Here is a 24,805-nt window from a genome sequence, read left to right as displayed (position 1 = left end):
ATGTTAGCAGGAAAGATATGTGGGTTTTAAAGGCCAACACCAATAGCTGCTCTGAAATCTGATTTATTTTTTATTTTGTCCAAAAACAAGAAAACACACTTACGAAACCAAGGCTTCCTTTTAAACGTCCTTTTTGTTTAACGAAAATGCTGTATAACATGCACATTTTAGTACTCAACCAGTTAAAACCCTCAACATCCCAGGCATGTTTACATAAATACATATCCCCCTTTTGTCAGGTCTGTGATGGCAGACTGTGTGGGGAGTGTGGACCCAATTGCAGAGTAAGGAGGACTGCAGTCAAAAATGAAAGTGAGCTTTTTATTTTTGACTGCACAAAATACAACCAAAGCAAAAGGGAGACTAAGATTAAATCAACAAAAACTAAACACAAGGTACCTGGAACAAGAAAACCTGAGACTTGAAACATGACGGATGATGAACATGACGAGGATCTGACGAGGGACAAAGGGACAAACTCACACAATAAAGATACACAAAGGCAAAAGAGAGGGAACGAAACAGAACTAACTAAAAGTAATTAAGAACCAGAAATCTAAATGATTAAACCAGGAAACTAAGTAATACCAGAAAAGGGCTAAGAAACATAAACCGCTACCATCGTAAGAAAACAAGACCAAAAGTCCAAAGACATAAACGCAGTAACAGACACAGCACCATGACACCCTTAAAGTTAAATATTATAATTCCGTGTTCATTATTTTGTGAATAAGGAACCAGATTTTTGGAAAATGTTTTATTTTTACATTGAGTCTGATTACATAATATAAGTGTCAACAACAAAGCAGCAGTACATCTTGTGTTGTGAATTTAATCTTAATCTCACTCATGTCATAAAATATACAGTAGTCCAGCGCTAAACATCCAGTACATTCACAACTTTTTACCACAGATATAGAAAGATTTTTAATTAAACCTTGTAACCTTGAACAAATGTCTATACTTCTGGTAACCCCCTGATTTAGTAGTTAATGCTAACCAAAGTAAACATTGGGGGATAAATATTTTTCTTTAACTTGTGAAAAATCAAATCTTTTAAAGCAATTGCTGAACCTTACCTTTCAAGGAGAAAAGTAGTTTGAACTTTGATAAGCGGGTATACCAAAAATGTGTGTACTCACACACAGAGATACACACATTAGCATTTCCACAATGTCACACGCCAAATAAAGTCAGTGATAATGATTCCTCCTCAAGATATAATTTTTCAAGAGAAGCACCAAAAAGTGTTAGTTTGAAGCTGTAGTTTTTGAAGACTTAATAAAAAAAGTCATAAATGATATATTCATTTATATTCATTTTGCAAGAGATTCATTTCAGTTCCCTCTGCAGTTACATGACGGGGTAGCAGGCATCCAGAGCAATGCCACACTGATCATTCTGGTTGCGTGCCATCCGGATGTATCCCTGATCTCCGAAGGAAGTTCCCCAGCTGGAGAGTACAAAATAATGAATTATCAGATAAATGTAATTAAATGTTTTAAAACTTCACATTTTGTTATTGATGTATTAAATCATTCTTATCTTGTTTTTTTGACGTTTTTATTAAAAAAGAAAACAAAAGAAGATAAAACCAGGTCCAGTGGATGATTAAATGCTTGTTCATATGAATTCTAAAAATGAAATGACTTCAGCAGCTGGTACATTTGTTTTTTCATCTTTGAATAAACATTAACAAAACTGTCTTTCTTCCTACTTTTACATCTAACTCAGTATAGTTTATGTTTAAGTATTAACAAAGGACAGGGATGTCATATGAATGGATGTGTCCATTAGTCGAACCTCAGATACAGGAGGAACAATGCATTTTTTTGTCCTGGTCGTGGAACACTTGACCAGCTCTTGGTCTGCAAAGTCCAATAAGTTGGACTTGTTCCTGGTGGGTGATGGGCTTTGCCAGGGCAGCCCTTAGTCACCTATTCTTTTCATAATTTTTATGGACAGAATTCCTAGGCGTACCCAAGTGGCAGAGGGCTTTCACTTGGGTGGTCTCAGAATGTCATCTCTGCTTTTCGCAGATGATGTGGTTCTGTTGGCTTCATCGGGTGATGGCCTCCAGCTCGCCTTGGAATGGTTCGCAGCTGAGTGTGAAGCTTTGGGAATGAGAATCAGCACCTCCAAATCTGAGGCAATGGTCCTCAGCCAGGAAAGGGGTGGAGTGCCCACTCCGGGTCAGGGACAAGTTCTTGCCCCAAGTGGAGGAGTTCAAGTACTTGTTCACGACTGATGGGAAAAGGGAGTGGGAGATCGACAGATGGATTGGTGCTGCGGCTGAGTGATGCGGACGCTGTATCGGTCTGTTGTGGTAAAGAGAGAGCTGAGTGTAAAAGCAAAGCTCTCAATTTGCTGGTCAGTCTACGTCCCTACCCTCACCTATGGTCACTAGATGTGGGCAGTGACCGAAAGAACGAGATAAAAGAGGCAGAAATGGGCTTCCTCCGAAGGGTGGCTAGCCTCCCTCTTATAGGATGAGAAGTTCAGCCATCCGGGAGGGGCTCAGAGTAGAGCCGCTGCTCCTCCACAACAAAAGGAGCCAGTCGAGGTGGTTCGGGCATCTGACAAGGACGCTACCTGGGTGCCCCCCTGGGTGAGGTGTTCGGGGCATGTCCCACTGGGAGGAGGCCCTGGGGCAGACCCAGGACACTCTGGAGAGATTATATCTCTCGGCTGGCCTGGGAAAACCTTGGTATTCCCAGGCCAGGTCAGTTTTTGCGTGTTGATGATATGTACTTTTTTAAAAAGCCTGACTTCTCTCTTTCACTTCTTATTTGTCTTCTAGAGTCCTCCAGTATGCACCACATTAGTGAACAGATGGTGGAAGACAATAAAGGCCCTGTCCATGAAATCACTTTGTATATAAAAGCCAGATTCAAGAGAAATCAGTGAAAATGTCTCACCTGTTCTTTATGAGCCAGTAGTCTTGTCCATTCAGAGTGCCGTAGCCCACAGCTAACACAGCGTGATTCACATTCTGAGTGCATGATGGGTCATTATACACTCCTGAAATTATAAGAAGAAATGATCAATCTGATTAAAAATTTCTAAGCAGCCATAAATAATAATTTCCAGGAAAACTGAACTCAAATTTGTCTTCTAAAAAACAAAAAAAAAACCTCCTTCATCCGCCAAACATTTTAAAACTGTTTTTCCATTTACTTTGCATCTGATGAGGTGTATCTTACCACTCCTATATAAAATAAACGTGGGCCGCCTAGCATCAATTCCCACTGAAATGGGTCCAATGGTAGCAAGACCCTGCTTCAGAGCGTTCTCGTCCCCTTCAGGCAGACACTGGTAACTGGAGCAGTTGGCAGCACGGGTTGCTGGGTTGTAGTGGCACTGATCATCCTGAAGTTAAAGAAAAAAATGTTAAAGGATCTGATGCAGTCAGGAAAGAACTTCATACACATTAAAAAAAATCTAAAAATATTCTTGTTTTACAACATACAGGGCTGCCCTAATAAGGCAGAATTGGAGAATTGGGAGGGGCACCAACAAATTGAAAATATATTCATTAACTAGGTTTTTGAACTCAGTTAAAATCACTCCTTTAGTCTTGTAGGCTCTCCATTGATTGGACTGCATCTCACTTCTCAAAGGAATAAGTCAGTGGTGTCATAATTTGCACTTCAGGACAAAAATAAACCTAAAGACTGTTGCAAACTACATAGATATTGTCATAATTTCCATGCTTGATTTTTTTGGTAAGGATAGTCACTGAGTATTTCACATTACAAAGTTCTTGTTTTGTTTTTGTTTTTTCGTTTTTTTTTTTAATTTTCTTTTGGCTAAATTAAAAACATTGCCACCCCCGTGAGGCTGGAACAGTCTGTTGAATCGTCTCAGAACTGGCCTCCTCCACACAAACAACAGCGAACTACATAAAGCCTGGAGGACAAACATGTTGTCCGCTCCGATTAATTTATTGTTGCTCCAAAGAGACGTTAACAGCTGACCACAGACAAGTGTGAGTGTTGCTGTCTACAGCCTGAAGGATCGGACTCAACTTCTTGCTGGTGTTTATACACCCACCTAGGTGTCTCATACAGGGTTTTGTAAAGCTTGTGTTAGAGTCCTATGTTTAAATTTTTGTAAAAGTTTTGTAAAAGTTGGCTTGTTGGAACAGAATATACTGATTTCAAATTATTTAAACTCTGTTATTAATTGAATATAATATAAAGACGGTATAAACTAGGATTATATTAGGATTTTATTAAAAACATAACATTTCTTAATTAAAAGTTACAAATTGTTTTTATTTCTACACACATTTTAAACTAAGACATGTTTTTCTTTATATAATCATAATATAATCCTAGTTTATGTTTATCTTTATGAGCAAAAAATAACTTTGCTACTGTCTACTCCATTTTTGTTGTAAATAATGAATTTTGATATTTGACCTTCTCTTAACGAAGAAGGAGATACACTTTATTAATCCCATTGGAAATTAGTCCACTGCATTTAATCATTCACTCAGTGAAGCAACCACCAATACAGTGTCCGGGGAGCGGTGTGTAGAGATGCTGAGGAAAGTACCTTTCTTAGGGGTACTTGCTTCTCATATGTTTAATATTTGTATTAATTATATTTGTCCCTACTAACCTGGAGATGGCTGATTAATGAAAGGAGGGTGACAGGGATTGTGATGAATTACTATTTTAACTGAGATTTTGTTTTTGCCTTGGAATTATCACTTAAATAAGTGCTGAATGTTCTTTTAGCACAGAAGTGTGCACATGAGGTCACACATGCATGTATGTTTACTTACATGTCCTGTATATGGGTATGAAGCATCAGAGTCAATTCCGTGGTTGTCGATGACATATTGGAAAGCTCGGTCTATGTAGCCTCCGTTGCAGCCTTCGTTACCATATTTGCCAGAACAATCCACCAGGTTTTGGGGACTGAGATCCACCAGCTTTCCTGTTGTCTTGGCTAACTGACCTTCCAGGGCCCCTGCAACACTGAAGGCCCAGCAAGCTCCACAAGCACCCTGAATAAAAAAAAAATTAAATGTCATGCTCATATTCTTAAGTCTTCCTCTAAATGTCCACTTTAAGAGCATAGAAGCACTTTTTATAACTCCAATTCCAAAAATATTGGACCGCTGTGTAAAATGTAAATACAAACAGAATGCAATGATTTTCAAATCCAATATTTCATTTATAGTAGAACATAAAAACTATTTCATACTATTTCATGTCAGATATTAGCTCATTCTACATTTCATGTTAGCAAACGTTGTCTCAAAAAATTTAGGCCACTGACAACCAAAGGCTGGGAAGGCTACAAAGAAACAGCTGGAAGAATACTTTTCAAATAATAAGGTTACTGGCAACAGGTCAGTAACATGATTGGGCATTAAAAACATCTTAGAGAGGCAGAGTTTGTCAGAAGTAAAGACTGTCAGGGGTTCACCAATTTTTTTCACCAAAAACTGCTTATATGAACTGTGAAATATTTTTAGAAGAATGTTCCTCAACATAAAATTGTAAAGACTTTGAACATCTCAATATCCTGTTTTCTAACATACATGATTTATTTTATAATCTTATCATATCATATAAAAAATGCAAAAATATAAATAAATAAATATGCACTGCTTTAAAACAGTGATGATTGCTATGTTCTAGTGTGAATACAGTACAGGTTTATGAGATTTGCAAATTATTGCGTTCTGTTTTTGTTTTTTTTCAACAGTGTTACACCTTTTTTGGGATGTAAAACTATGAAAAAACATAAAAAAAATAACAAACAAAAAAACCCCAGAGAACTTTCAGGGTTCAGTAAACGAGAGGCAGTCATCTTCTTCGTAGTAGTAAAAGTGGATATGGTGAAATTCTTCTCGTGCAAACATGAACTGATTCTTCTCAGCAGCACTAATACACAAACCCTGATATAAATGACCTCTTTTTTTTTACCTGCATCTTGACACTGGTGACATAACCCTTCTCTCTCCAGTCCACAGTGTCTGGTATGCCAGAACCTGATGCCCCTGCAAAGGGAGATGGCGCCCTCTGGATGCCAGTGGGAGGTTTCAGAGTTGCAAAAGACTGCAGGATCTCTTCTTCTGTCTATGAGGAAGAACACAAATTATGGAATGAGACACAAATATCTGTTACAATCAGCCTTTTCTGTCTGAATGCGGAAATTCCAGTTCATTTAATGGATGTAGGACTATTTTGACAGTTTTTTGATGTCGCTTTCAATTAAATAATAAAAAACACTTGACATTTTTAATTCATGAAAATGCTATATTATTATTTAAGTTTTTGTTGATTTTTGCTACAATCATTTTATATGTTCCCAAAGACTGGGAACATTTTAAAATATTTTTTTCCCTCAAACCAATTATTTGTTGATTGCGGATAACCTCTCCAGGACAATAAGAGCCTTTTTAATATTGATTGAATGGAGAGAGCAGTCAAAAAAGAGAACAGTTTCAGTTTGCTGCTCCTGCTGTTGCACGAGATCATATGTAAACAAATAACTACCATTTCAGATTTTCATGAGCACATATTAAAAAAATGCCCTGATAACACTCTTGACAGTATGCAAAATAAAACCAATGTGTTAAAAAAGGTAAACATGTTTCACTGTCCACTTTATATACAGTAATCTGTGTCTGTCCTTTTCAAATCTGATTCCTCTCAGGAATCACATTTGTTTCTTTTGGTATAGATGAAGTCAATAAATAAACAGAATGGACTCAGTTCTGTCTGAATGCTCAAAAACATTCTCCAACAAAGACTAAGGTGAAGCAGGTCACTGACCAGACAACGGTTGAGATTCCAGTATGCAGTCTGAGTGCTTTGGTTATTCATTAAGTTAGCTCAGGAATATACTGTAGGGTCTTGACTGGAGAATAGATCCTAGTCAGCCTGATGATTATTTGAGCTAAGAGGAGAAATCACCTCATTACTCCAGTCAAGTCTCAAAGGCCAGAACCAAAACTCTGCAGCTAATCAGGAAAGAAAGGTTAGAAGAGCCAAAGGGTTAAAGGTAAAGCTTGGTGCTTTACCAGTTAATGTTGCTAATTTACATTCTGCAGAAAGTCAAAGCAAAGGTACCATAATTTATTTTTTGAATATTTGATAGTTTTTTTTTAACTCAGTTTAAGTGTTACCACAGCATATTGAAATGTTATGAATGCTAACTGAATAAATTAAGAGACCTGAGATAAAATTAGCAATGTGAAACTATACATGTGTGCCCCAACATATGTTTAATATTAGCCTGCTTGACTTGTATTTGTTTTTGTTAGAGGTATCTAGCCTGCATTAATTGATAAAGCACCCAAAAGACACTAAATACAAAATATGAAGACACTGAAACATGAAAACTGACACGGAACATAAAGACAGAGAAAGGGGAACTCAGAAAACAAAAATAGGGAAACCAGAAACATGAAGTGCCAGTAATCTGTTATCTATTCATAGCTACTCTTTAAGACAGATCAGCTTTAATTCTGTTGACCTTTTCAACATCATTAATACAATCACCATTAATGAATAAAAAATATCATAAGTCAAAAGCATTAATGAAGCAAGAGAGTGTCTCACCAGGTCTCCCATGTGATTCATGCCCAGTTCATAGGTGTGAAGTCCCATTGAGGCCTCCAGGTTGTGCACGGTAATCATCTTCAGGTTATTCTCCCACAGCTTGCGGCGGTGAGCATCCTCCACCTCACATAAAGAAAGAGCAGATGAGGTGAAAATGCCGTATAAGTTAATTATAAGCCTTGTGCAGAGTTTGTACATATATAACACAAAAAAATATTTATTACTACTACTTTTTGTCACATACATCTTTTTTGTAGCTCTTCCCATGTGTCTTCTTCCACAGCTCCCAGTGTGCGTCCAGTGTGGATTCAAACATGGCTGCTGCCCCGGCACACAGGGAGATGAGCAGCAACAGCAGGCCTGCAAACACACAAACATAGACGATGACACGAGAAGACAGGATGTCACCTGACCTTTGATGAGACTGATGCTCACTAACACACTGAGAAAACAACCTGCCTGGCAGAAAGTTCTGGTTTCCAGTCAGAAACAGACCTTAGTTTCATAAAAACCACACATAGAGACTCTGGCACGACACAGGCCAAAATATTTTCAGTGCTGTTTTACATACTAACAAAAAGAAAACAACAAAAAGATGGAGATAGGCGTTTAGTAACTCTAAAGGGTCAAAAGAGGCCACAATTATTTTTCTAGATACATCCATGGTTATTTTTCCCAAATGAAAAGGCATTTTTTTCACAATTTTACTGTCTCTAATTCTCAGAATGGGGACAAAACACACTTGTAAATATTGGTTTACGTCACTTGTTATCAGATTGCTGGCAATAAATCTAAACCAAACTGATCTAGGTCACCTCTGCGTCTCAGAAACAGGGCATAAACATATCAGCATGTACTAGAATCAACAAAAAGGTCTCAAAATACAAAAAGGGAGAGTGTTTGGAAAGTTTTCTTACAATGACTAAGATGAAATATACAAAACTGTAGACATTAAAGTGATTCCACTGAAAACTGCTGTTTGAACTCAGAGTTCAAGCATGTTACCAGGCTGTAATTGGTGCTGATGTTGTCTTCAGGGGTTTTATACCAAGGTGGCTCATTGGCCTCATCTACATAGCAAATAGTGATGTGTCATTCGCGAACGAAATTGCTCTTTGAGCCGACTCTTTGAAGTGAACGAGGCAAGGCGTGTTTTTCTTTTCTTTCTCTCACCCTTTCTCTCGCACTGTTTTTCCGCTTCACTCCGCATGCGAGCCTTGTGCTTGCGCTGAGCAGAGGGGGGAGGGGCGGTAGTTAAACTCGCAGTAGCACAGGAACAGAGCGGGAGGGCAAGAGAGCCAAGGACAACAACGTCACATCAGAAAGGTACAGTGATGGGAATAACGGCGCTACAAGTAACGGCGTTACTTTTTTCAGTAACGAGTAATCTAACTAATTACTGTTCCTATCGTTACAACGCCGTTACAGTTACTAACAAGAAAATGCGGTCCGTTACTATTTTTCAACAAACAGACGGTTGAAGCTGTGTTCAGCTTAACGCATCTTATATCAGTTGCACGGAAGCAGCTGTAAGTAATCTGGGCGATGCTCCTGCGGACGGTAATCATGATCACTGTCTAGCACAACACCTGGAGCTAAGGGGGCAAAACAATGGCATGAGTGCTGCTGTTTGACTGAGGAAGAATAAAGTAGTCGTGGTAAGCCAATCACACGGCCACTTAAAGACAAAGCAACAAGGTGATATATACCAGTTTTTAAATTGTGTTGATAGGCCATGTAAAACCAGAGTCATGATAAACAATATATACGTGTGTTTTTTCCTCAATAGTTTCGTCACGTTTACTGTCTAAGGACAGCGCTAGCAAGCACGCTCTGCTTATGAGCAAAAAATAAAAAAACAAAACAAAAAATAGGGGAAGTTTTAGGAGTGACGCGGAGAGAGAGAGATAGATAGAGAGAGAGAGAGAGAGAGAGAGGGAGTTTTGAGATGTGAGAGATTAGTGACGTTTAGCGTGTTTGGGGTGTGTAGTTAATGTGTTGTCTGGTGTAGTTAGTGTGTAGTGTTGTGGATAGTTTTGTGTTGTGTGTCAGAACAATGAGGCGACTGTTTTTTTTTTGAAATGGCACAAATAATTTGTGTGGCATCTTATTGAATGCAGAACAGCTGATTGTTCTGTAAATAGTTTGAAATGGTTATTTAAAAAAATCAATGTAAAAGGTAAATGGATGCAAATAACTTTGTTGTTTGCAAAACTTGTGCATAGGATTTTAAAATTGACAATTTATATTTCCATTTAAAGTTATGAAATATGATTCATGAAAACCCTTGTGTCATACTTTAAAAAACTTACGTTGAACACCCTGGGGACCGTTTTCTGCCACGCCCGAAAAATGCTATAAAAAGATTATATATTCATATTTTTTTCCACTTTAAATTAGCCAGTCTTTTAAAACTACTTCTCCCTGAAATACTCATGTAAAGTTTTAATTATATTTCGGGGGTTTTAACCCTTTTAATCGCAGTTTAATTACATGAGCGCACCGTTTTTTTTAGCCCCCCAAAACAAAACGAAATATTAAAAAAAAACAACATTTGAAGTAATATTTGATTGTTATTATAATTAGGCCTTTAGATGGACTAAAGATTGGCACCAACCTTCATTTCGATCGCCTTTTATTTTTTTTTTCAGGACCAGAAAATGGTCTCCGGGCGGCAAATGCTCCTCCTCTAGGCCGGGGTAACTCGCGACGATGACCGGGGCATGTTGCGTCGGACTCCTTTTTCCAGCGCACACGTCCGGTACCACGTCACAACAAATACGTCATTTCCTGTTGATTTAAAAAAAAAATGCACCCTCTCATCACCCTAGGGACCGAAAATGGTCCCGCCCGATCAGCGGGCGAAGCCGCTGCTGCACGCCGGAAATGAGGCTTCATTTTCCGCAGGTCTGTCTAAGCAGCCCGCTGTTTTCCAGCCCGGGGTCAAATGTGGAGCAAGGGCGCCACCCGGTGGACAAATAAAAAAATTACAACTCTAAGGCCAGTACTGCAAACGGAAACGGAAACATAACCGATCACGATCGATTTGACCGTAATTTTTTTGCCGTGAAAAATAGCATTTATAATGGGTTTCAATGGGGCACAAAACGGTCCCTAGGGTGATGAGTGTGAGTATTTTTGCTGCTAAGCCGTGTTAGACTGATGTAAGAAAATCAGACTGAAATTTTGAATCTTTTACAAAAACGAAACCAGGTGGCAAGTTTCGCTATATTACACCCAACACAGTGGAAATGGCTTCCATGCGAACAAAAAAAGTGGCACAAAAAGGTCCCAGTATGACACAAGGGGACATGTTTGCGATTGTTAAAAAATATAACTTTTTCTTCTCTGATTTTATGTTCTTTGTCTGATTTTAGATCAATTGTGTTAATACAGTATGTCAAAATGAAAACATAACTGTAAATTCAGACACATGAGGTTGTGCTGAAAAGGATGATACCAAACAAGGTAAAGTAAATCGTTTTTAAAGGTGAAATGTGGAGGGAAAATCAAAAGTAGTTAAAAAATGGCCAATTATACCCTGGACCCCAGAGGGTTATGTGTTTTTTTTTTGTTTTTTTGTTTTTTTTAAGTAATGCAATAGTTACTTTTCAAGTATTTAATTACTTTGAGAATATTGTAACTCAGTTACTAACTCAGTTACTTTTTTGAAGAAGTAACTAGTAACTATAATTAATTACTTTTTCAAAGTAACTTGCCCAACACTGGAAAGGTATAGTAACCATCCACAATTTTCAGTTGTGGATGATAAAGGATTCAGAAAGTTTATTCATGCAGACCTATATGACAGAGAATGTGGATCTTTTTGTTTTGCATATTTTAATCTAGATTTAATTGTGTTGTGGTTTGCGGTGTTTTGTGTTGTTTCACTTTAAAGCTGAAAGTTTAAATAGTTAAAAGTTGAAATGTAAATAGTTGTTCTTTTGTATTATATGATTTATTGATTACATTTTATGTGGAGTGAATAAACAAAAGTATATTTACGGTGGCCCCAAAACACGTGCAAACTCAAAACACAACAGAAGTGCTCCAGGATGCTAGGCACAGTGTTGAGCTTTTGTTACCTACACATGCCAAGAAGTACCAACGACTGGATTTGGTGTGCAACAGGTAAATGAACATTTTTTTTAAATTATTTGACTATATATGAGTGCTTGTGTATAAATACACAAACAATACACATATGCTTTCAATTGTGTAATTTAAGTGATCTAGATATCTCTGTTTTGGAAGTTCAGTTAACGCTAGAAATGTGTTTTGGAGTTTGTAAATGCTTCAGAGTTTTTACATGCTTTTTTGAGTTTGTACAAGCTTTGTCTCCAAGGACCACCATTTATATTTATATGTAAATATATAAATAAATAAAACAACGTTGTTGTTTTTTTAATTACTAATTTCTTTTGTGCATGATTTTATATTGTTGTTGATAATAAATGAATTAAAGCAACAAAACAACCTGAAGAGTCGATTGGGAGCTGAAAGAGCCGGGTTGTTTTTTTTTTTTAGTGAGGCGAGCCGAAAGAGCCGGTTCTCTAAAAAGAGCCGGAATTCTCATCACTAATAGCAAAAGTCACTTTTAAAAAAAACAACTTTTTGCACAGATCACTGTGTCTTTAGGGTCACTGTGTTAAGATGAGTCTCAAGTATCACATCCACATATTTAAGGCTGTGCAAGTTTTCAAAATGACTCCACAGTCACAAGACCTGAAGTGAAACTTATGAAAACGCAAAAAGTACAGCGATGAATATGAAGCTCCACCTCTTATACCTGGTACAGTTCTCAACTGGGAAGAGGACCCTCTTCAAACAATACCGGTACATACAATACCCTCAGTGTATAACCTTAATTTAATATGATATATATAATATTTTTTAACGAGAATTTATAACTCATCAGGCTTCTCATACTAATGTATGCGATTTAAAGCAATTTAAGTAAGCCATCTACTCCGTTTGTACTTGGAGTTTTACCCAAAAGTGACTTTGACTGGCTCTTTTTTCCGCTTCGCTTTGTTGTCAGTTTCATAAATACAAATACAAAAACGAAGAATTCCGGTTTTATATTACTTTTAAAGAAGAAGAAGAAGAAGGTGTGTACATTATTGAGCCCCGTGGGGAAATTGCTCTCTGCATTTAACCCATTCACTCAGTGAAGCAGTGGGCAGCCATTGGGCGCCCGGGGAGCAGTGTGTAGGGACGGTACCTTGCTCAGGGGTACCTCAGGGTAGCTGTTAAGGGGAATCGAACCCCCGACCTTCCGATCATGGGGCAACCACTCTACCTACTGAGCTAAATTGTTTTACTAAACAAATGCTACAGCGTAGTTGTACAACACAGCCTTCATTTCTATGGTGTAATTACATAAGAATATACTAAACATACACCGAGTGTGTTTGGACAATTTCTTTCTTTCTTTCTTTTTTATTTTTACAATTATTAAACATTATAGAAACACTTTACTTCACTGTCATGACATTATAACAAGGTTACAATATATTTTTTATCGTTGAACACACCTGCGGCCTGAACAAAGAAAAGTCTTTGAAAGCTACAAAAACGAAAGTAAACTAAATTATGAAGCTTTTTATGGGGCGATGTCCGCCTTTTTGTTTTACCAGCGATTAATATTTCTACTAAAGCTGTTAAAGTATTACTGGAAAGTGTTTCACTTGCCTTGATTAGTCGGACTCATCTTTACTGCGCGGAAATTCAGTCTGACTGCGTTTCCTTGTTGCTATTATTTAAGAACGAAGTGTCACATGTTCTCTCGCAGTTCTTCCTCTTTCGAAAGTAAAAGCTACACCGTTTTCCTCACAGTGCAGGAAAGGAATAGTTGAACGCATAAGATATGAAACAGAAGGTAAACAAAAAACACTTATTCAGAGGTTTTCTCAAAAATTGAACCACACAATTGCACACTTTCGGAAAGTATGACAAGTACACACTCAGAAAAATTATGGTTCTTAAATGGTTCTTCAGATGTCTTCATGGTTCTTTAAAAAACCATCATACGTCAAAGAACCTTTTTATTTTGTGGATGGTTCTTCAGCTATAACAAATGGTTCTTTAAAGAACAAAAGGTTCTTCATCTTTAGCAATCTAAGTTTGATGGTGTAAATGGCATAAATATTTATTCACTATAATGAGGCTGTGAATTATACTGTGTGTTTTCTTTGTGTGCATGTGTGTGCGAAGGGGGAGGGCCGGATACCTGGCAATTACCCTTTAAGAGAAGATGGTAGGAAACTGAATATTCAAATAAAAGTTAGAAATATTTGCAAACAGTAGACACAATACACACATTCAAATACTGTACTTTAGTTTTAAATTTTAATAAAGCATTACTATTTTCTACTCCAAGGCATTACTTTTGAGATTATTATATATTTTTGAAAATATAGCATAATGATAATACTAGTTATTGTAAACTTTACAAACCACCCAGCAGTATGTAAAGTCAAATTATAAAATACAAGTAAATAACAATTGCAGAACAGAATGTCAGTGTAATGGACACAGACTTCGTTTTGACAAAGCGCACTGCTTAGGTAAATGATCTGAGCAATTTGTTAATATGTGTTTCGAGCCAAATAAATGACAGGGAGAGAGAGAGTGACGTCAGAACACGTCATACTATAACCTCCCGGGAGCGGACGGAGGGGGTCAGTCGTTGAGATGCGCATGCGCAGACGGAGTGTGCGACCGGCGGGCCTTGACCTTTCGGGAAAAAAAACTCATGGACGGTGACAGCGAAACGGATAGCAGTCTTCAGTACCTGCTGGACTTTGAAGCTGTGGATTCTGGGACTGTTAGAAAAGGTAAAACATTTTCATTAAAACCTTATTACTGTTTTATTTTTGTTACTCGTCATTGTAGCTTGCTGTTAATGTTGTGCTAACAGTAGCGATTAGCTAGATACGTTAGCCGTTGAGGTCAGCGCAATTTAGTATCTAACTGTTTTCCTAACAAAACCACTGTTATAATTAAGTGAAGCTGCTCCCAGCTAATTTGAACCTTTGGCTTCTAAAATATGTGGTTCAATTGCGTGCTGCGTACATAACCCAATGTCAGCAAGACCGAAATTAAAATTTAATATATTATTAAAGTCACTAAAATGGCGCCTGAAGCCTGTTGTGATGTGAGCTCTGTGTCTGCTCTAGAAACTCTGAAATTCTGTAGATCTCAGCCGTACATTAAATACTCACATGAACCTCTACTTTGAATTCTGTATGAGCTGTATAAAATACAGCTATGCATAAGAGTTTTGAATGAATAATTAGATTAGATGACTCTTTATTGTCTAATCTAATTATATACAAATGAATAGAAATGTGACATGAGAAGGTGTGTCTTTGACTGTTCCTGCATAACTTAGTTTCGGACTAGTTGACAAGTTATGCTCCGGTCATTTGATGTTTCCAAGATAGATGTTCTTTTGTAATATAGTTAATTTTTTTTGTATATCTCATTTATCCACCATCATACATTAAGCTAAGAAGAGGTCGTTATACTAACAAGAGGTATCAACGCTGGGCCAAAGTTCAGCACATGGTTAAAGTTTGTAATCCACCCAGGGTGTAAATATCACTCAGCAGCCAGAGCTGAAGCAGGTAGCATCAACACATAAATCTACTCTACCCGGCTTAAATCACAAGAGCACCTCTAACCAAAAAGCTGTAGATTTTTCTTGTTTGCACAAATTAATCCAGATTCACATTAATTGTGTTCACAGCTCCAACAAAATGAGGAATAGGAGGGGGAGAAACACAATTAGGTTGAATTACAATTGGATGGAAGGCGAGGACAAGGAGAAGGAAGCTTAGGATGAGGAGGAAGAGAAGCAGCAGGAGCATCTTTAGGGATCCCTATGATGTCATTGAGGTTTGTTTCATTAATATGGTCCTCTCACAAAGAAAGATGACTTGTTTTAGTTCACGTACTTCCTGTATTAAATAGTGATGTGCAAAACGTTGTGAAAAACCATGGAACAGGCACGTATAGGGCATCTGCAGGTAAATGAACATCAAATCTCTAAGACAGACTGAAATCTGTATATTTATCACCCTTATGATAAAACCCATGTCAGCCATTGGTTTATGGACTTTGTATTTTGAAGCCTCAACACTTTCTTTATTGCTGTTGCTATGTTGGGACCATATTAGGATGAGGGATCAGAATCTGGAGTCATGCACACTATTGTTTCATTTAGTGTGTATCCATAAGATTCGTACAGCAGATCCAAGTTGTGCCTTGAAAACAGGAAAGTCGTCTGCATAGAGGAGAACTGTAATAGCAGGCTTGTACAAAGTGAAGCTTTGTGCTCTCGTTTTACTTCTGTCACCCTGTTTTGATGCAGAATTCACTTGAAATCAGGCAAGAACTGGACTTATTTTTTATAATGTGTTCTTGTGAATTGATTGTGTATCGCATATGTTTGATTTGACTTTCTGCAAGACAACAGTCGTCCACTGGCCAAAAAAGTTTTCCAAATACCTCCACTTGATCTAGCCTGCATTTAGAAAAGAATAGCAAAAAAATCTGCACCTCCTGCTTCAGATGCAATTTGTGTTTCTGTGTTCAGAGGCAGCGGCGAGAGGGGAGATCTCGGCTCATCCAGCTGGAGAGCCTGACCAGGAGGAGTGGAACATTAACTCAGCTCTTCCAGGGCACCTGGGCAGACTCGGCTGTTGGCATCGGCGAGGGATGATGTGAACGCCAAACTGGAGTCCATCACAGGTCAACTGCAGGTATGCGAGTCAGACCTTCTGAGGAGGGTTTCACTTTTCTCTTCTTTATAATTGACTCTTTTCTCTCTCTTTCAGCTCCTTGTCTCAGAGTGGGAGGGATTTGAAGCACAAAGGGAGGAACTTGTCGTTTGTTTGGCTGATATGGATGTCCGCCTGAGTGAGGTTGACCAGCTGACAGGAAACGCCAGTGAAAAACTGAAACAACTGCAGGTGTGGGTTTGTTTTGATATGACATATACAGGGAGTGCAGAATTATTAGGCAAGTTGTATTTTTGAGGAATAATTTTATTATTGAACAACAACCATGTTCTCAATGAACCCAAAAAACTCATTAATATCAAAGCTGAATGTTTTTGGAAGTAGTTTTAGTTTGTTTGTAGTTTTAGCTATTTTAGGGGGATATCTGTGTGTGCAGGTGACTATTACTGTGCATAATTATTAGGCAACTTAACAAAAAACAAATATATACCCATTTCAATTATTTATTTTTACCAGTGAAACCAATATAACATCTCCACATTCACAAATATACATTTCTGACATTCAAAAACAAAACAAAAACAAATCAGCGACCAATATAGCCACCTTTCTTTGCAAGGACACTCAAAAGCCTGCCATCCATGGATTCTGTCAGTGTTTTGATCTGTTCACCATCAACATTGCGTGCAGCAGCAACCACAGCCTCCCAGACACTGTTCAGAGGTGTACTGTTTTCCCTCCTTGTAAATCTCACATTTGATGATGCACCACAGGTTCTCAATGGGGTTCAGATCAGGTGAACAAGGTGGCCATGTCATTAGTTTTTCTTCTTTTATACCCTTTCTTGCCAGCCACGCTGTGGAGTACTTGGACGCGTGTGATGGAGCATTGTCCTGCATGAAAATCATGTTTTTCTTGAAGGATGCAGACTTCTTCCTGTACCACTGCTTGAAGAAGGTGTCTTCCAGAAACTGGCAGTAGGACTGGGAGTTGAGCTTGACTCCATCCTCAACCCGAAAAGGCCCCACAAGCTCCTCTTTGATGATACCAGCCCAAACCAGTACTCCACCTCCACCTTGCTGGCGTCTGAGTCGGACTGGAGCTCTCTGCCCTTTACCAATCCAGCCACGGGCCCATCCATCTGGCCCATCAAGACTCACTCTCATTTCATCAGTCCATAAAACCTTAGTCAGTCTTGAGATATTTCTTGGCCCAGTCTTGATGTTTCAGCTTGTGTGTCTTGTTCAGTGGTGGTCGTCTTTCAGCCTTTCTTACCTTGGCCATGTCTCTGAGTATTGCACACCTTGTGCTTTTGGGCACTCCAGTGATGTTGCAGCTCTGAAATATGGCCAAACTGGTGGCAAGTGGCATCTTGGCAGCTGCACGCTTGACTTTTCTCAGTTCATGGGCAGTTATTTGGCGCCTTGGTTTTTCCACACGCTTCTTGCGACCCTGTTGACTATTTTGAATGAAACGCTTGATTGTTCGATGATCACGCTTCAGAAGCTTTGCAATTTTGAGACTGCTGCATCCCTCTGCAAGATATCTCACTATTTTTGACTTTTCTGAGCCTGTCAAGTCCTTCTTTTGACCCATTTTGCCAAAGGAAAGGAAGTTGCCTAATAATTATGCACACCTGATATAGGGTGTTGATGTCATTAGACCACACCCCTTCTCATTACAGAGATGCACATGACCTAATATGCTTAATTGGTAGTTGGCTTTCGAGCCTATACAGCTTGGAGTAAGACAACATGTATGAAGAGGATGATGTGGACTAAATACTCATTTGCCTAATAATTCTGCACTCCCTGTATTTGATATGAAACATACGTCAGAGACATTATCCTAAACTGGACTAACAAAGGACCATGAGTACAACATGAAACGTACATTACATAGCGTAATGCTAAAGTTCATTGATCATTTTAATCATAAACTTGTTGAAATATTGTTACTGAACATGCAAACATCTGCTGATGAAAATGTGTTGATTTATTGGTCTGTTATGAAGCTATTGCTATTTCTAATGTGTTTTATCACTTTCTGATGTTTTATTAATTAAACAATACATGTATTGTTGTGTTATCTGTAGCTATAGTATTTATATATATTTATTTATAGTATAGCAAATATATTTAATTATTACTGTTTAAAACACTAATATGTGACATGTATTAGTAGTGATGTTGTGCTGAGGGTTAAAATGCCTTTTTGTCTTTTGGTATACTACAAAATGACAATAAACCATTAATATATGTCTATGCTGTGCTCGTATTTATTTTACCCTACTCAAATTCAATTTATGATGCATTTTATTTTGAAAGATTTAAAATGGTTCTTTAAAGAACCACTCAAAAAAGGTTCTTTAAAATGGTTCTTTTAAAGAACCATTTGAAGGACCTTTTTAAAAATGGTTCTTTAAAGAACCATTTTTAAAAAGGTTCTTTGAAAAACCATTAAAGGTGCCCCAAAGAACCATTTCTTGATGGTTCTGTGGGGCACCTTTAAAGGTTCTTCAATGAACCACTGAAAGAAATGGTTCTTCAAAGAACCATTGTTTGAAAGGTTCTTTGTGGCACCAAAAAAGGTTCTTCTACGGCATCAGTCTAAAGAACCACTTTTGGTTCCAGTTGGCACCTTTATTTTTCTGAGTGCAGTTGGGATCGTAGTAAACACCTGGGTTCACAACAGAGAGAGAGAGAGAAAAAAAGAGTGAGCTGCATTAGTGAACAGTGCATAAACTATGTACCTCGCACACTTTTTAATGTTGAATAAAACCAGAAAGTTGTTGATGTGTTATTATGTTTAATTGTTTTACTAGCTTATACAGACCATTATAACTAAATTTTACTGCTGCCTAATTTAAAGTTTATTGCTCAAAATGAAGGTGTGAACTCCATGTTTAGTTTATTTAATTCATATTTAATGAAGAAATCCTGACTAAACAGGCCCTTAAATTCTAGGATTTTATTCCACACACTTTCCTTCCCTTATATGAAGTAGGTGCAGGTAACAATTTCATTTGACCAGACATATGAGAAGTTCATATGTTCATATACCATGCTTGTAGAACTGGAAGCTGCTCTGTTATGCATCGATGCCCACAGACACTGGACCAACTTTGTAGAGTGCAACAGCCAGTGCGCGCTCATTACCCACTGGGATCTCCTTGTAGCCTTTGCACTGGGCTGCCATGCCTGATGCTAAAAGTGTTTGTTGCCGATTTTAAAAGTGTCAATTCTTGATATTTAAGATGCTACTTTTCATGTCCTTACCTCACAGTATAATCATATTTAGGTAGAATATCGAATTTTAATCCAATGGTTATTACTGATTAACCGACAATAAAAGAAAGTTAATAATTGCTGTATAAAATCAATAGTCAAAATACTTGCTATGCAAGGTTTTAGTACCTTGTGACTCTTCTGTCACATGTTATATCACATGATGTGTTTGGTGCAATTCCAACTAGCCAAACAATAGAGAGACGGCAGATTTTTATCATTACCGAGCAGATGTACTTCCTTCTCATATTACCAAATAACTAAAGAGGAAACTATGCTCACTCTGTGGGAGAGTTTCCACTTCATCATTTCTGCTGAATCACCTCCCTCTGGTAAGATGTTTGCAGCTACTTTACTGTCAAAATGAAATATTTTCTTCCTCGTTGCATGTTGTTGGTGAAGCGTGTGAAGGGGACAAACGTGACACCCTCACAGCCAAGTGAGAACCTCTTCACCATCTATGCATCTGCAGCTAACAGCTGATTACTGGGTATTATTTATAACAACTAGGTTAAAAGACTTTTTATGCAAAGCTTCTTTGTAAGAGTGCGTTACCAGAACAACTTCGAGCTTATCTTAAGTACTGGAAGAGGTGGGGCAATCACTCATTTAAAAAACAACAAACACCAACTAAATTATACTTGTTTATTACTTTAAAAAACCCCGCTTGACTGCTTTGGACCATCTTGCTTTTATGTGTTCAAGCACCCAGTGATATTAAAATATAAGTGCTTAGTTTATAGAGGATGTGGCACTCACTACATGAAACGAACTGAAGTGAAAGGCTCAGATTAATAAGCTACTTCAAGTTTAGTTGTGTGTTTGGCAGAGTGGGTTGCTCACCTGTCCAACATATGGGTAGGCCGCTTCAGAGTCAATACCTCCATTTTCATTCACATACTGGAAGGCATTGGTCATGTAGCCTCCTCCACAGCCGTCGTTCTCTGTAACACAGTCCACCAGGTTCTGAGGACTGAGGTCAACGAGCTGCTAAAACCGTTTGTTGCCGATTTTAAAAGTGTCAATTCTTGATATTAAAGATTTTCAATTTCTACTGTGTGTCAGTACACTGACACACAGTGGCGCTAATGAATGAATACATGCTAGGTATTAAGTGAAATATTGGGTTATTATTAGTCAAAAGATTTAGGAATTGCTACTGGAGCTCATGGGCAGTAACTAATAAATACACACACACACAACACAAAATGCTTTTGCAGGTACCATGTATTTAACCAAAACCAAAGGAAAATAACAAGGAAAGAAAAGGGAAAACTTCAATAAGCACTCCAGCTGCAGCGGTGCAATTAATCAAACATACCCAATTGGGGTGTATAAAGACAATTAAATAATCCTATACCTTTTATCAAGCAATATAGATTCTCAAATCAACAAAAAATGTTCCCCTATAAATAACACACATCAACATCAAAAACACTGATCCACTCTGAAAGGGAGAAAGTCCATGGATTTTATCTATGAATTTTATTTATGCAGTGTGCATTAGAGATATCCAAGCACTATTGTCCATAAACGGGGGAATGGTGTGTATGAATGTGGAAATCAGTGTGATTGGATAATCTTTGATAACTTCCTACCAGACCAGTGGAAGTGGAAGCTTCAATGCAGAACGACTTCTGCTCCTTGCCGTTCATTGGCTGGCCATCCTTTTTTTTTTTTTTTTCATCCTTTTTTAAACCCAAAAAGGGTCACCTGGCCTGCATCAAATAAACATGGCCAATAAGAAATCACAAGAATATGAAAATATCAGCCAGTTGAGCTAAATACATTAAGTTATTCTTGTTCCTGTGTACACAATTTATAGATAGATAAATAATTAAATAAACAGTATATTTTATCAATAAGAATTTAACAAAAAATAGTTCAACTGCTATATACAGATTGTATAGCTTCAAAACATTTGTTATCCAACAAATATTAGTCAACTCAAAACAATCCAATTAGCGTCAGCTGCTAGCACCACAACAGTCCAAAGTTCAAACTCACCAATTCCGTTCTGTTCGGTGTATGACAACACTATGCGGCTCTTGCTCACAGTAGTCGGTGTCTAAGTCACATAAAGTTATAGTGGTTGTTAAAATAATGCATTAGAACGGGAAAGCAAGTGTTTGCCAATACGAACCTCCAGTAACAGCTCTGTCAACTGGCTTGCCTCCACGCATCTGACCGGAGGAAGCCGGGACATGCTTTTGAGCAAAAAATTAAAAAACAAAACAAAAAACAAAACAAAAACAAAAATGCCCTTTTGTGTTGGTGGAAAAATGTGCCATGTCGACCAATCAAAAAATGATATGGCAACATGACATTTGGTTGTTTAGGAGAAGTTTTGAGAGAGGGAGAGGGGGGGGGGGGGGGGGGAGGGGGGGGAGAGAGGGAGAGACAGCAGAAAAACAGAGAGAGTGAGTACATACATATTGAATGCAGAACACCTGATTGTTATATAAATAGTTTGAAATTGTTATAAAAAAATAGGGTAAAATGTAAATAGCTGCAAATAACTTTGTTGTTTGAAAAGATTTGTGCATATAACATTAAAATTGACAATTTATATTTGCATTTAAAGTTATGAAATATGATTCAATAAACATGTTTGCGATTGTTAAAAAATATAACTTTTTCTACTCGGATTTTATGTTTTTTGTCTGATTTAGATCATTTTTATGTCAAAATGAAAGCATAACTGTAAATTCAGAAACGTGAGGTTGTGCTGAAAAGAATGATACCAAACAAGGCAAAGTACATAGTTTTTAAAGGTTAAATGTAGAGGTAAAATCAAAAGTGGTTAAAAAAGGCCAATTATACACTGGAGCCCAGAGGGTTAAACATTTTTTTTTAAAGTAACGCAATAGTTATTTTTCAAGTAATTAATTACTTTTAGAATCTTGTAACTCAGTTACTAACTCAGTTACTCTTTTGAAGAAGTAACTAGTAACTATAATTAATTACTTTTTCAAAGTAACTTGCCCGACACTGATTTTAATCTAATGGTTATTACTGATTAACCGACAATAAAAACAAATTAATAATTGTAGTATAAATTAATAATCAAAATACTTGCTATGCAAGTTTTGGTACCTTGTGACTCTTCTGTCACAAGATTCACAAGGTACCACTGATTACTGGGTATTATTTATAACAACTAGGTTTTTGTGAAAAGTCTGCAAAGCTTCTTTGTAAGAGTGCCTTCACAGAACACACTTCTAGCTTATCTTAAGTACTGGAAGTACTGGAAGATAATTTAAAAAAGAACAAACACCAACTAAATTATACTTATTTATTACTTGGAAAAAAAAACTTGCCTGACTGTTTTGGTCCATCTTGCTTTTATGTGTTCAAGCACCCAGTGATATTAAAATATAAGTGCTTAGTTTATAGAGAATGTGGCACTCACGACATGAAATGAACTGAAGTGAAAGGCTCAGATTAATAAGCTACTTCAAGTTTAGTTGTGTGTTTGGCAGAGTGGGTTGCTCACCTGTCCAACATATGGGTAGGCCACTTCAGAGTCAATACCTCCATTTTCATTCACATACTGGAAGGCATTGGTCATGTAGCCTCCTCCACAGCCGTCGTTCTCTGTAACACAGTCCACCAGGTTCTGAGGACTGAGGTCAACGAGCTGCCCGGTCTGCTTGGCCAACTGCCCCTCAAGGGCCCCGGCAGAGCTAAAGGCCCAGCAGGAGCCACAGGAGCCCTGTCAGGGGTCAAAGAAAGACTGGTGAGTAAGAGGTTTAGTTTGATATGTACATACCACTATGACTGGACTGTTGCTGACAACAGTAAGAGGAAACTAAGCTGACATGGAAGCTATAATCAGCAGAAATGTAAGAAACCCAGACCAGACCAGAGTTGGTAGGAAACAGGAATAAATGTGCACATTGTAAGGAAATAAATACCCAGCTGTTCTGATAGGCATTATTGTTTAAGCAAACCATTTGCAGAGAGCCTGTTTTTTTCATCAAGATTTATCATATTAAAGAGAATCAAGTTAAACAGATTAAATCAACATCACAGCAAATGCTGTGTCTTCTCCTGTCTGTCCACCGGGAGGCAGACTGTGACCACATTGACAATGAAAGAAAGCCATTTCTGTTTGCTGATCGAAATTCTGTAACTGCTGTGAATTTGGGTTGTAAATAGAATCAGCTGCTGGGCAGTTTGTGGTGTTCAGTAATGTTGAAACAGTGTTAATGACACACGGTGAGAAATGGTCTTTTTTACAGGTCTGGACTGACACATCCAGCGCTAATGAATCACTGACACCGCCATCGTGTTTGGCTTTCACCCAGGAAACAGGGACTTGCTGTAATATAGATGAACGTTTATGTTGAATTTAAATGAAAAGGTTATTCTTGTTAACATGTGTTGGGTGTAACTAATGCTTCTGTGCCTGAAAAGGAACAGATCCCTTTCCCTGCATGTTATGAACAACCTCCCTGGAGGAGTGCATGATGTAATAACACTAGGTTAATGCTTACAGCTCTGAAACGCTTACATGTCCACATACATTTGGTTTTAAAGTGCGTCTCATTCCCTAATCAGACGAACAAATAATAGCTTATTATTTTCTTTTTTTGGCCTTCATTTTGAAATATCTGAGTCTTCACACCTCTAATGCTCCACGTCAGTCTGCTGCTTAGAGATGCAGATGCCCCAATTAAAAACTTTGTAAATCTTAAATCAGATCGCTGAATGTTGTTTGTGGCTTTGAGCTCTGTGATAACAGAAATTTGCCTGAACTGAAGAAAACATCAGAAACAGAATTCAGTCATCATAAAAGGAGCTCAGGATGAAGCAGCAGAGCTGTTACTATGCAGAGACTGCAACCAGTTTGCTGCATAATTCATGAACCAAAGGAACCAAAGCAAGAGCTAAAAAAAAAAAAAAAAAAATCCTGTTTATGGCTGTGTGTTCAAATACATCCGCCAGGGGGAGACAACGTAACACACAATCCCTCAAAGAATGTATGTTTTACTAATTTATATTATCTGGCCTGTGAATGGCCTGTATTTGTATAGCGCTTTACTAGTTCCTAAGGACCCTAAAGTGCTTTACACATTCAGTCATCCAAACTGTTGAAATACATTCATACAAATATAGTCACCAATTCCACCAGATGAATGTTGTTTACATAAATGTTTTTTTTAATTTGCTCTTAACAACC

At 37.8% G+C, this 24,805-nt stretch overlaps 1 protein-coding gene, 1 long non-coding RNA gene and 1 pseudogene across 3 annotated transcripts in view; 1 reads left to right on the top strand and 2 right to left on the bottom strand.

Annotated features, from left to right (window-relative positions):
* Nucleotides 1–47: 47 nt before the first annotated feature.
* The window catches only part of LOC101485929 (cathepsin S), a 38,398-nt gene continuing 13,640 nt past the window's right edge, over nt 48–24,805 (bottom strand). Inside the window, exons 1-8 of one of the 2 annotated variants that reach the window (XM_014409475.4) lie at nt 13,281–13,404; nt 7,831–7,946; nt 7,587–7,709; nt 5,946–6,098; nt 4,793–5,017; nt 3,204–3,369; nt 2,919–3,021; nt 48–1,453 (exon numbers count right to left, since the gene is read on the bottom strand). In XM_014409475.4, the coding sequence (XP_014264961.2) occupies nt 1,354–1,453; nt 2,919–3,021; nt 3,204–3,369; nt 4,793–5,017; nt 5,946–6,098; nt 7,587–7,709; nt 7,831–7,946; nt 13,281–13,299 (1,005 nt within the window). In that variant the 5' untranslated portion in view covers nt 13,300–13,404 and the 3' untranslated portion in view covers nt 48–1,353. Of the gene's footprint in view, nt 1,454–2,918; nt 3,022–3,203; nt 3,370–4,792; nt 5,018–5,945; nt 6,099–7,586; nt 7,710–7,830; nt 7,947–13,280; nt 13,405–24,805 lie in introns of those variants that run through there. The other variant, XM_076890194.1, reaches the window with a different exon arrangement.
* On the top strand, nt 14,179–18,591 carry LOC112435527 (uncharacterized). The gene is made up of 4 exons (XR_003024638.2): nt 14,179–14,425; nt 15,340–15,488; nt 16,189–16,354; nt 16,430–18,591. It is a non-coding gene; the product is annotated as an uncharacterized LOC112435527 (long non-coding RNA).
* On the bottom strand, nt 18,930–23,910 carry LOC106675288 (cathepsin K-like; annotated as a pseudogene).

The sequence above is a fragment of the Maylandia zebra genome, linkage group LG11 (genome assembly GCF_041146795.1).
Source record: "Maylandia zebra isolate NMK-2024a linkage group LG11, Mzebra_GT3a, whole genome shotgun sequence".
In the NCBI taxonomy this organism is placed as follows: domain Eukaryota; kingdom Metazoa; phylum Chordata; class Actinopteri; order Cichliformes; family Cichlidae; genus Maylandia; species Maylandia zebra.
This window is presented reverse-complemented; position numbering and strand designations above follow the sequence as displayed.